Raw genomic sequence first — 13253 nt, forward strand, 5'->3', positions numbered from 1 at the left:
AATATGGAAGGTCAGCATGCATTATCCTGCTCACCCTAGTAACATTTGAGACCTTAGTCCAAATTTCTTAGAGGGATTGATCCATTACTCCTTGGATAAAATTACCAAAGGGCTAGGCTGTCAAAAATGCAACCCTCTTAAGTTTCATCTAAAGATATTGCTCAGGTGGCATAGCTTGTCTTCCTCAGGCAATCTTTACCTTATTTTATACTGAAGCAGGCAGGGTCTCCCATCTGATCTCAAAGTCTGACAGTTCATCCTGTCTAGCTCGTTAGCTGGCTCTTGGAATCGCCTGTCTCTACCTCCCTCATGCCCACTCTGCATTTATTTGATTCCTGGAGATCTAAACTCAGGTACTCACCTTGTACAGCAAGTGCTTTACCAAATGATCCATGTCCCAATCCCCATGTGAAATTAGGATAATGCAAAAGTGGAAGGCAAATCTTGTGTTGCATCTAAAATATGAAGTAGTAACAGACCATGACTGTGGGCAAAACTGGTCTTTCTAGAACTGAAAAATGGGAATGATTGAGCCTAGAATGGAGCTGTGACCTTCAGGACGACGAGGATGAATTGTAACTCTGATCCTGGAAAGCTCTTAGTGGCTCCCTGCCAAGCAAAGACTAGACTTGAGACTGCTTTCTCAGCATTAAGAACCCTCTTGGAGCTGGCCTAAGTGCTTCCTCAGCATGACATCCAGTCCACCCCCTCACTGCCTGCACTTCCGGCCTCAGTAGGGGCTGCTTCCCTGATCCACTTCTTAGCATCTCACTGAGTCTCCTACCATATCTGTGCCTCACAGGCAAGCTTGTCTGTGTCAGTTGTCCGTCACTGGCTCTTGGATATCAGTATCTTTATCAGTGGGTGAAGAAGTTTTCTCTTGTCTTCCAAATGGGGCAGTGGAGGCAACTGCTTCTTTGTCATTTGGGGTGTATTTATTGGGCAAACATTTATTGAGTACCTGCTGTCTGTTGACTGGGATGGAGAAGATGAATAATACACCATCTACCCCAGAAAGCTCCTCTTCTAGTAGGGGCAGACTGACTCATAACCAGAGAGCCAGAAAACATCCTGGTAAGTGTGCTGTTGGGTAGGAGGTGGCCTATGTGGTTGTGGACCCAGAGCAGCTTCTCTGCCTTCGTCAATGCAGAACACTTCAAAAGGCCATGTGTCAGCAGGTTTCATGGGAAGAGTTGGCACTGAAAGGTGGAAAATGAAGACAAATGGATTTTTTTTTTTTTTTAAGAATGTGATTGTTTCACTGAAGAGGAGGAAGGGGTTAACTTAATTCAATCCTGTTTGTTTGTTTGCTTAATTTTGTTATGGTGCCAGAGATCCTACTCAAGGTCTTGGCAATAGCTCCCATAACCACCACCCCCATCCCCCACCCCACCTCACTAGGAAATAACAGTGAGCCCTTTAAACTTCTTCTTCTGTCAGTTCTGGGACCTGTTGTTTGTTTGTTTTTTGTGATGGTTTGAGTCTTGAAGCATGGAGCGCCTTCGGAGACATTGATTGTACTATTGCAGTGACCATGGGTAGCTTAACAGTTGTGTGATGGCCTTGAGAATGAAGTTAGAGATCTTGCTTCTAACTAGAGGATTAAATGAGTGTTGTTGGTTGGATCATTGAGGATTGCCTACTTAAACCTTAGTATTAAACTTTTTTCTATTTTCATCAAAAGAAATAAAAATATTCAATGTGATGTTTATATTTTGAAATGCATTTTAAATTACTGTTTTTGAATTTTCCTTAAGCTGTTATATAAACTAGTCCAAAATTACTGACTTTTGGGTATCTTTTCATGAAGTGGAAGAGTCTAAGTCAGACATCTATATAGGAAAGATGAATAAATCTTACCGGTTTTGAAGTGTATTATTTTTACATAAATATTAAGGAGATATCCCTAACAAAAATATTATGTGAGTTTTACTTTTTCTTATAAAGGAACAGTACCAGTAAGGGATCCATGCAGCCTTGTCAAATTTGACATTGTAGAGTGAATTTGAAATATGGGTCTAGTCTAAATATCAATAATAAAATAAAACATTTCTGTTTCGGTTTTTCCAGACAGGGTTTCTCTGTGTAGTCCTGTCTTTCCTGGAACTCACTCTCTGTAGTTCAGGCTGGCCTTGAATTCAGAGATCTGCCTGCCTCTGCCTCTCCGGTGCTGGAGTTAAAGGAATGTGCACTACTGTCCGGCTATTGAAACATGTCTTGTCCACTAAGAAGCATGTTTCTTTCAGGTTATGAGAAGACAGATGATGTTTCAGAGAAGACCTCACTAGCTGATCAGGAAGAAGTAAGAACCATATTCATCAATCAGCCTCAGCTGACAAAATTCTGCAACAATCACGTCAGGTAGGACAGGCTGGGAGAAGGCATGGGAGGACTGGATGGTAGAGCAGGGTGGGTGGGAAGCAAATGCCTGCCAGGTATGGTAGCACATATCTTTCTGCATTCTGGAGGCAGAGGCAGATGGATCTGTCTGTTCTTAGCCAGCCTGGTCTACATAGTGAGTTCCAGGACAGCCAGGATTATACAGAGAAAGAACCCTGTTTCAAAGGGATTTGGTGGGGTGAGTTACCAGGAGCTCTCAGTTCAGTTAGGAGGACCTGCTGTTCTACTGCTTTCTATCCAGGAAAGAAAGGCTGGCTATGGCATGACTCATGATAGAATGCTTTTATCGAACATTTATAAAGCTCTGGGTTCAATCACCAGCATCTCAAACAAAAAGAAAAGGATAAATCAAAAGCCCCTGGATGTAGGATGGAGCAGAAGGGATAAGCCCCTATACTCCAAGAATTGTGAATAATCAAAACTGCTGCCCCTGGGCAGTTGTCATCTCTCTAAACCTGTTAATGTAGCAGTGTATTATTTTTGCATGCCAAGTTTTAACAGCTTAGGAACAATTCTTGCAATTCTATACCAAGAATTTTTAGAGGTTTGGTTTGTTTGTTTTAGCTAGAATCTTGAAGTATAGGTTTGGATAGTTGTAGTATAGCACATATGATACAGCGTGTTTTGAGAATGTCTTCCTTACTGCAAACCATAAGTTTTCATTTATGACTTTCCCCCCAAATTGTCCAATTAGTTTTATTTCAGTGAAAGTATTAATATGAAATGGCTCACTATAAAAAGTACTGCTTACAGAAGCAGATTCCACATAAGGAGTAGGTTCTAGATAGTGTTAGACCACATGAATAACCCAAGTGCTAACCTGCTTTTCTTTCAGGGCAGGTTTATCATATTTAAGATATACCCATTTGCAAATAATATGTACAAAATTGCAGATCCTCCAGTAGTATCTCTGTTGAAGAGTATGGCATGGATCTTTCATCTCCTCTCTATTTATTAGCAAGAGAAAGGACCTATGTGTTCATATCTTATTGTTTCTGGACAGCGTGGAGTCCTCACCATGTTCCTAGCATGGCCAGACAGCACACAGGTAGAACAGCAGAAAAAGCTGTTTGACTGGTTTTCTAAGAAGCTGTTTACACTGTCTGGCCCTATGTTGGTGTGTTAGTTCAATATCTTATCTAAAATTTCCTTTCTTTGCAAGCTACTCCTAGTACTGTTCAGCATGATAACTGACCAGAGAAGACAAAGGTTACAGAAAAACAAAGCCAAAGAGATTCAGCCTTGACTGTTTATTTAGCCAGTCCTTTCCCTCTTTTTCAGTTACATTAATGAGATCCCTTACTATAGTTTCCAGATTTGAAACTGTGAACAAATGTTGTCATCTGATTACTCCTGTGCTGGGAGCAGAACTCTGAAAACATGGGTGTTAATTGTGGAGGAGCTAAGCTACATGTTTCTTTTTATTTTTGCTTTCCAGTACTGCAAAATACAACGTGATCACATTCCTTCCAAGATTCCTCTACTCTCAGTTCAGAAGAGCAGCTAATTCGTTCTTTCTCTTTATTGCCCTGCTCCAGGTAAAGTTCCGTCTATCTTCAAACCTCTGTTCAAAGCCAGTATGCAGGAAGTACGAAAGGCTTGTTAAATCCTCCACCAATACCCTGAGGCTTATAGAAAGGCAGAGGGATTAGCTGGACAGAGCTCGTATTCCCTGTCCACAGTATCAGGCATCCTCCACCCTTCAGAGCCTTTGGGCTCATGCTTATTCAAATACTGATGCGTTCTATAAATTTGATGGCAAGAAGTGTTCGTTCATGTTAGGCGCTGAAGAGAGGAGAGACTTTCCCCCCAAATTGTCCAACTAGTTTTATTTCAGTGAAAGTATTAATATGAAATGGCTCACTATAAAAATTACTGCTTACAGAAGCAAACATTTAAGTTAGTTGTTATGAATGTTCTAAGAAAAAAAATATAATATACATTAAAAATAGTAAATGTTCACTGTTAGCAAAAGGAGTTGAAAATGCAGCAAAGCATAAAGAAAAGTTAAACCAATTATTCCAGCACCAGAGGGTGATTGAAGCATTAGTTTCTGATTTATGTAATGAAAAGGGATACTGAAATGAACATTATTTCATGATCTGATATATTCATATTATATGTGTAGACTTTTCTGCAGGTATTTATTGCATTTCTAAGTCATCATTTTGATGGTTTTTTTTATACACTACTTTGTCTTTTTTTAATCTTGTGTGTTAGCTCTATGTACTATATATTTATAAACAGGCAAATTAACTTGTTATGCAGGTACTTGACCCAGTACTAGTAAAATCAGTGAGAAATGTTTGAGAAGACCCTACTTTTAGGTTTTTTGTTTTTGTTTTTTTTTTTTTTCTTTTTTCTTTTTTAATGTCTGGTTCTCACTGGAATTATCTTGCCTTTTTTCTTATTCAGCAAATACCTGATGTGTCACCAACAGGTCGTTATACAACACTGGTTCCTCTCTTATTTATTTTAGCTGTGGCAGCTATCAAAGAGATAATAGAAGACATTGTAAGTATTTAACTTTTCATGTATAACCTGGCTCAAATGTATATTAATTTTATTTTCTTTAGCTATGTAATTTATAGTATAGGTCCTTTAAAATGCCTGTGCAACTTAAAGATGAATAGAATTGCATTTCTTTTCCTGAAGTTGCTTCTAATAGATTAATGCCAAGGAATCTTGGTACAGTGTTCTCTCTCTCTCTCTCTCTCTTTTTTATATAACCAAGTCCATTTAAATGAAAACAAACATTTATAGACAATCTTTGGGAATTTGGGTGTCATTCTTTCCAAACTACTTCCTGCTAGTAAGGAGGGCTGTCATGGGGGATTCGAAGAAGATGCAGAAATCCTGGCTGTAGTCTGTAAGGCTGCTTTGTCCAGCTGTTTTGAATGTAGGATCACCTGGTACTCTGTTTCAGGCGGTCTGGCTTGATCAAACCGGTACAGTGTTCTCTTAAGTTTATAATTTATTAATAAAAGAAATGAACCTAAATATAGTAATTGGCATGAAGATAGAACAGTTTCCAATTAATTGAAATAATCTCCAAATTAAATATAAAGGAGATTTTTTTAATTGTATTTTTTATTTTTTAAAGTTAAATACTGTGGTTTTTCACCTTATTAGGATGCCTTGATTCCTTCTCATTGTATTTTAGTATTCTGAGTTTCCTCTCCATTTATCTTGTCTTATTGAAAGAAAGTATCAGTGACTTTGTTATTTTTAACACTCCATGGTAAGAAAGAGGAAGTCAGTTTCCTCTTGCAAAATAAATGCCCCCAAACAACTTTAGACCTTTTCTGTATTCTCTTCTAAGTGTCTTATCTGAGGAAACTGATGTTGTGCTTTACATTGTGGGTTTTTGATGATTCTAGACATTCTTTGAATGTCTAAAAATGACCTCCTGCTGGGCTTTAGAAGAGTTAAATTTGGGTGAGGGAGACTGAGGAAGTGTTTATGAATGCACAGCCCCAAATTTCACAAATAGTAGTATTACTTCTGCAGTGTTACTTCATTAACATTATTAAAAAGAATCATATGGTCTGCATTGGTGGCCTCGAAGCTCTACTTATGTAACAGTAGACACTGAGGCTACCTCTCTCTCTCTCTCTCTCTGTGTGTGTGTGTGTGTGTGTGTGTGTGTGTGTGTGTGTGTGTGTGTGTGTGTGTAAGACACCCTGGTCCTCTTGATTGGTAAGATCCTGCTTGGACCCACTAGCAGGGAAAATGAAAGAATTCTCTTTCCTTAGTTTGTTCCCACTGACTTCCATACTTTACGTTATGGCTGGATTGGGCAGCCCCTGGAGACTGGGCCTCACTATAATTTCTGCCTGTTTCTTTGAACACTCCTTTCTTCTTTCTTTCTTTGTTTAACCTGATATTTTTGTTTTTATTTTATTTTTGTGTGTGTGTGTGTGTGTGTGTGTGTGTGTGTGTAGCGTATGTGATTTATCAAGTGTTGTGCTGTTGGTTTGGGCTTGTTTATCTGTCATTCAATATCTCAGGAGTCCTCCACTTAAAACATGGAAACTGGATCCGGAGAGGCAGCTCCATGTTTGAGGATGAGTACTACTCCTGTAGAGGGCCTGAGTCTGTTTCCAAGCCCAGTGTCAGAAAGCTCACAATTACATGTGACCTCTTCTGACCTTTGTGGGCACCTGTATTCATTCATTTGCACATACTCACACACATACACAGTCATGCACATAATCTAAAATATCAATGAGTCTTTTTAAAGAATCACATATAGATATTCTACAAAAGAGTTAATTAAAATACAAAATTAAAAAAAAAAAGGCAAGGAAGCTGAGGTCACAGATATTGTCCAAGAAAGTAATGAAATCAAAATCCCTTCCTAGGTTGTGTTCTCAATACAGAGAATCACCAGCAGAAATAGCAGTGATGTTTACTGTGCTTCTGGATTCTGTGTGCTTGTTCCCTGTTGTTTATGTTTGTTAGCATGTGTAGCACACCTCTAAGGTATTGCTGCTGACCTTCCCAGTTTAAATAAATGAGAAAGCATAGTCAGAAGGGCAAAGTCGCTTGCCTGAGGTCAACCACTGGAATCCAGAGTGTCGGAGTTCAATCATGGCGATTTGGATGGAGCCTTGCATGTTAGCCCTCATCGAAGCTGCCTCTTCCATCTTCTCTTTGATTTTTATAGCAAATCTATAACTTCCGTGAGGTAACCCAGATCCAGAAAGACAAAAATAATATGTACTCACTCATTAGTGGATATTAGACATAAAGCAAATGACAACCAGCCTGCAGACCACAACCGCAGAGAACCTAAGTAACAAAGAGGGCCTGGATCTGCCTAAGAAGGGGAAAAAGACAAGATCTCCTGAATAAATTGGGAGCATGGGGTCAGGGGTCAGGGTGGAAGGAGAGGGGGGAGGTGGGAAGTAGAGTGTACAGCTAAATAAAAAAAAAAATCATAGAAACAAGGAAAATATAACCATCACTTCATGATGTTCATAGACACAGGCTACAGAAATTGTTTAACATGTAGCATATATTCAATGATACAATTATAGCACGTTTGAAATAATATTCCTGAGGAGAGAACAGAAGAAGTAATAGTTTAAGTGGCTGAACAAAGAGCTATCATGACTTATCATATTTTCACAGAGAGAAACATAAGGATACTGATTAGGTGCCTGTCATCACTTGGGGTGCAGATTAAAATGTATTTAAACTTTGTCATAATGTTAATCATATTCAGTATGTCAGTGGCCTAATATATGCCTGTTATCTACTTACTGAAAAGCACTGTGGTTGCTCGAGATGAGGAGAGGGTAGTGACTTGGGGATTCAAACTGAATTGAATATCTTCTGCGTGGACAAGTAGGGTTCACTGTAGCAAGGCAGTAAGGAAGGAATAGCGATGGCACTTCTCAAGTGCTTGGGTCATCCACGATTTACAACATCTGTTTGCAGGTGTTAGAACTAAAGACGTGCTAAAGAGATGCTGTCTTCACATCCTTGGAAGTATGGAACTAGATGTTTGTGAGGACTAACTATGTCTTCCACTTATACCTCAGAAACAAAACACAGTGAGTGGTCTAGGAAAACATATTTCCTATATTAGCATTGTTTTTACAATTTTTTAGAATAAAGATTTGACTACATGTGAGGTGCTGAAGACTTACCACTCCTGATGCTGCATAGCTTAACATAATGGATGTCTTATTTTTGTCTGTGTAAATAAAAATTATTTATATACATATATATATATACCTGGAATATTCCAAATTTATGAAAATCTCTTTTCAAAAATTTATCACAGTAAATTATAATTCTTGTGGCAAGAATCAGAATTAGAATTGTCTATGAAGTTGGTATTCAGAACCATAAAAACACCTTTTATTATTATGAAATATTAGCATTTTCCATTCGTTGAAAAATGAATACTTATTCAAAGTCTTTGGGATGCAGATACAAATTACTGGACATGTGTTACTGAGTAAAAGAAGTCTGGATGGAGCTGAACATTCAGTAGATGAACTAGATGGGTGTTTGGTAAATAATTAATTAGCAAAGAAAGGGTGCTAGATAAAGTGACAGAACAAGAAAGAGCAAGGTGGCTTTAAGTTTCTGATTTGTAAAAACGGGTATTCATGGGTTTGTGGTTCCATGTTCTGGCTAAGGGGATAGATTACAGCATGAACACAAACAGAGAGGAGGAGAGGGAGACTGAGAGAGCAGAGGGTGGATAGAGGATATGGGGGATGGATTGGACTGAAGACAGCCACTGTGATAGACTTGGCGTGAAAGAGTTAAGCTAAGTAAAGGATGTAGGGTAGAAGTGAGAAAAGGCAGGGACTAAACCTTGATTATCATCTCTGAAGAAGGAACCAAGTGCACTTCGAAAGGGTTCCCTGAGCAAGGAGTCTGAGCCCATCACTTTCCTGGACAAGTTACATGACCTCTCAAAGATTCCACTTTCTTTCCCCTAAATGCAATTTAACATGCCGCTTTCAGTCTTGTCAGGGGCAATTAAGTTCGTAAAAATTAGCATCGAACACTTAACTGCCCTAAAATTCATAATACTGTTCACATGATACCATTTATTGATGAACTTCCTATCCAAAATGGAAACAGTAAACATCTCACCGTCTCTCAGTGATACTGAATGTAAGAGGAGTAGCATTTGGAAACAAAAATAACTGTATTTTTGTGGACTTTTAGTTGTATAGGGAGCAATTGATATTTTTATCATACAAATCATAAATTGTTTGTATTTGGAAAGTATGAAGTTGGAGAGAGCTGGTGACAGAGAGGCCCTGATATAAGAACTTTTTGTAGGTGGAAACTAATGTCCAAGGCCACTTTTAGTGTCATAAAGTTACACTTCTTATTGATATGAAATGTGTCATTAATTAGCTTTTATCTTCATCAGTTAGGAGTCTAACCATTGCCCTTCATAGATGTATGGGGGGGGGGGGAAACATGACTATACCTTCTTTTACTATCTAAATTTACCTCGGACTTAAAAAAAAATTCTGGAAGCAAACTTATTTTGAATTCCATTCAAATTTTCTTTTATTTTTTATTAAGAAACAGCCACAGAAAAATATTTGGAACTTTAAAATCGTATTTTTCTGTTGCTAATATAAATACAAAAAGACTTAAATTTTTATTCATTTTTTTATGATTTTTTAATTTAAATTAGAAACAGTCTTGTTTTACTTGTCAATTCCAGTTCCCTCTCCTTCCCCTTCTCTTCTCCCTCCCCTCATAAGACTTAAATCTTTTATTTAAAATAGTCTTCTAGCAAACTACACTTTCTTTTGAAAACAATAATATTCCCATGAGATTTTTTCTCCACTACACATTATGAGTAGTTTGCACTGAGAAAGATTTGCCCTGTAGCTATGTGACAATCATGTCCCACAGTTCCTCACAGAGACTTCAGTGCTGTTTATATGTCTCACAATTCAGTTTGTACTTTGATGGCTTGAGTCCACACTATCAGCTCTTACTCTGCTGTCTCTGATACAACTGTAGCTCTCAGGAGTGCTGACTCCACACATTTCTCTTAGAAATTTTTTTTCACTAAACTTCTTCAATACCATATTTTTCTCAAATGGAAAATGTAAGCGCCTTGTATTTGTTCTCAGTTCTCATAGCTAAGTGCAAGCCTTGGCCTTCAAAGATAGGATCTTTGAGCAAAGGATTAGTTACACTCAACACTTTTCTGCCTTGTTGCCAGAGTGCTGTGTCTTTCTCCGTGCTGTAAGTTTAGACACAAGATGCAGAAAACCTGCAATTGAACTACAGAGGTGATCATGTCCCTCCCCTATGGTGGCTGTTGGCCGTGAGCTTCTCACCTATCCTCTGACTTTCTTGTTTCTCTTTCTTACTCCTCTAAAATCTTGCTTTGTGTAACTCTTCAACCTCCCCACCTCAACTTAAAAACCACCCCCACCATTTAACTTTGTGGGTGTTTTGGGGAAGAAGAATGAATCTCTTATCTTAGTGGCATCTGCTTGTCACGGTAGTACTGTGGAACAGGGAAGACAAGCGGCTGTATTAAGTAAAAGGGGTGGATGTGTTTTTTTCTAGTTGTAGGCAGACAGCAGTGCATCTTCAAATTCTGAAGGATGTACTCAGCTTAATTGGATAATGAGTTTCAGAAAAAGCTGAAAATACTGGTGGTTATTATAGATAACTCTCCTGGGCAATCTTCTACATGAGTTATTTAAGCAATAGACTAACTCAGACTTTTGCTTCATTTCTTTTTTTCTAGTAACATTAAAATGTTATTCTACCTATTTGCTATTAAGAACTGAGTCTCCCGGGTACTGTGCGGCAAAGCTGTGAATGGTCCAATGCCCCATCTATGATTGTAGAAATAGAAAAATCCAGAGAACATCAGTTAGATGACCTTTGTGGGTTGTGAATACTGTTTGACTTTACGGAACTCTTTCACTTTTTCACTGAGGTTTGTATTTTGTTTTGTTTTGACTTTAGAAACGACACAAAGCCGATAATGCTGTGAACAAGAAACAGACACAAGGTAGGACCTTTATGTCTTTTTTCTTGGGTTTCCCAAGTACACTCACCATCACATCCTCAAACTCCTTACTTAAAGATGGTTCAGTTGAGAGTACTCTATTGTATTGAGATACCATCTGTTCTAGATCAATTCCTTCTTCTTACTTTATTAGCAATTATTAGCATGTGAAAATCACACAAAGGTGATATTTTTTAAAAAGTCACATTTTAGTATATTTAGGTGCTTCCTAGGTATATGCTTCTGAATATATTGTTTAAAAGGCCTACAGTTTTTTTTTCCCCCACTGTGTTAAAAACTATAAAATGCCTTTACTTTACTTTATTTGTGAACAATGTTGGCTGTACAAAGAAATAATAGTAAATTATCTGAAATCTCATTACTGATTTGAAAACCACTCTGAGTTATTCCACACAGGCAGATGGAATTAGCCATCGAAATAAAGCCCATGGCTAAAACCAGGCCCACTTCTGAATGTGAATAGTGTTTTCACACAGCCTTTTTTGGTGGAGACCTAAACAAAATGACCTTCAACACAGGCAAATAAAACCATGTTCTCATATTTTTAAAAAGTCCCTAGAACTTGAAAGCACACATCTTATGCCATCCCAGAGCTTGCTCTGCAAGAGACTTCTTTCTCCTGCAGTGCTGTGGTAAAGGGAATCAGGTATCTTCTAGCATCACCCAGTCATTAAACACAGCATTTACTGCTGCTCCTTGTGGAGTCCCTGTGGGTCGCAGCCCCTTTGGGGGTTATATATCGGCTGTCTTACATATCAGATGGCACTACCATTTGTAACAGCAACACAATTGCAGTTGTGAAGTTGTACTGAAGCAAATGTATGGTTGGCGGGAGGGGGGCAGTCACAACAATATGAGGGACTTTATTAAAGGGTCACAGCATTGGAAGGTTGAGAACCACTGCCTTTGGAAATGTACTCCCTCCTTCTCATCACTTCCTACCAAAGGCCTCGTCTGCTGGGTATTTTATATATTTGAGGAGAGCGTGTTTATTAGCCTAAAATATTTAGACTATCTACTGAAATATTATTTTTGCGATATAAGAAAGATCAAATGAAAATTTTAGCTTTGAAGAGCTTGCAGCCTATTTGTTAAGATAAGTACATGGGGGTTGGGAAAGAACATGCACAATACAATATTAGAGATTTGGGTAAAAGATGAAGGGCTGGGCTGTGCACTCTCAATGACTAATTAGACTTTTTTTCAGCAAATAGTGTTTTCCATGTCTGATGCCATAGAAGAGCCAAAAGAGAGAAAATCCTGGAATACCATGGGTTAGGTCTTAAATTTGGGGAAGACTGGATAAATAGAGAGATGTGGGGATGAATGACAGTTTGCCTGTGGGTGGAGTGGGAAAGGGGACTAGAAGACAGCCCAAGAGAGAAGGAAGATGGCTGCTGCCTTGCTGGATTGAGCTATTATTAGAGTGTCAAGTGTCCAAAGGAGATTCATAGCAGAGGGAAACAGACATGTGATGTACATGATAGGCTAGTCAAATTTTTATGAGCCCTTAAATGCCAGGCAAAGGAGATTCCAACTTTCCTCGTGTGTTCTCAGTAGCTATGACTACCGAGTCAAAAAAGAAGCGGAGTGGACATGCAGGGTTAGGATGGAAAGCACAGGAAGGGGACTCAGAGCTGCTCCAGGAGTTTTGATACAACAGAGCAATCATAAGGATGGAAGGGGGGCACATCTAGATGTTTGGGGTGCTAGTATTTCTGACAATTTGAAGCTCTTGCATTTTTTGTCATGTTGTTTTAAACATTTAATGGAAGCTTTTGGGGTACAACCATGGAAGCATTTTTCTAGAACATAGTTGTCACTGGCAGAGAGCTCTGGTTTTCAGCGACCAGCTGTAGTCTTTTGCAAGCTTTGAAGGACAGCTGTCATAGTGGTATGAGGGTTGCAGATTTTTTATATCTCCATTTCCCAAAATGTTCCTTTTGGGAGGAACATTCTTCTTTTGGGTTCTTCCTGGTTTTTTTTTTTTTTTTCTTTTCTTTTCTTTTTTTCCTTTCCCCCATATTCTGCATGGGGTTTCAGGCTTATCTTTGCATCTGGAAATGAAGACCAGACACATGTGAGGGAAGTTTCCCTACTAAGTATAAATGAGAATTGCTTATAAAATGAAATATAAAGACTTGGCTACAGAAACAGGGTTAGTCAGCAAAATACTTGGAAATCCTGTATCCAAGAAATAAAATTGATGCCTGAAGTTGTTTCCTGGATGATTGGCATCTTTTCCTGCTAGTGTCTGCCTGGTTTGAGCACTAATACTCTTGGTTTGGCTGATGATGGGAGATAACAA

At 38.6% G+C, this 13253-nt stretch overlaps 1 protein-coding gene across 5 annotated transcripts in view; it reads left to right on the forward strand.

Moving 5' to 3' along the window:
• Positions 1-13253, forward strand: part of Atp8a1 (ATPase phospholipid transporting 8A1) — a 215289-nt gene that overhangs the window by 31887 nt on the left and 170149 nt on the right. For 2 of the 5 annotated variants that reach the window (XM_051198445.1, XM_051198446.1), the window contains exons 1-5: positions 908-1074; positions 2247-2361; positions 3839-3938; positions 4816-4914; positions 10882-10927. In XM_051198445.1, coding sequence (XP_051054402.1) covers positions 981-1074; positions 2247-2361; positions 3839-3938; positions 4816-4914; positions 10882-10927 — 454 coding nt within the window. In that variant the 5' untranslated portion in view covers positions 908-980. Of the gene's footprint in view, positions 1-907; positions 1075-2246; positions 2362-3838; positions 3939-4815; positions 4915-10881; positions 10928-13253 lie in introns of those variants that run through there. The other 3 variants (XM_051198444.1, XM_051198447.1, XM_051198448.1) reach the window with 3 other exon arrangements.

This window comes from Phodopus roborovskii, unplaced genomic scaffold (genome assembly GCF_943737965.1).
Source record: "Phodopus roborovskii unplaced genomic scaffold, PHOROB, whole genome shotgun sequence".
Taxonomy (NCBI): Eukaryota; Metazoa; Chordata; class Mammalia; order Rodentia; family Cricetidae; genus Phodopus; species Phodopus roborovskii.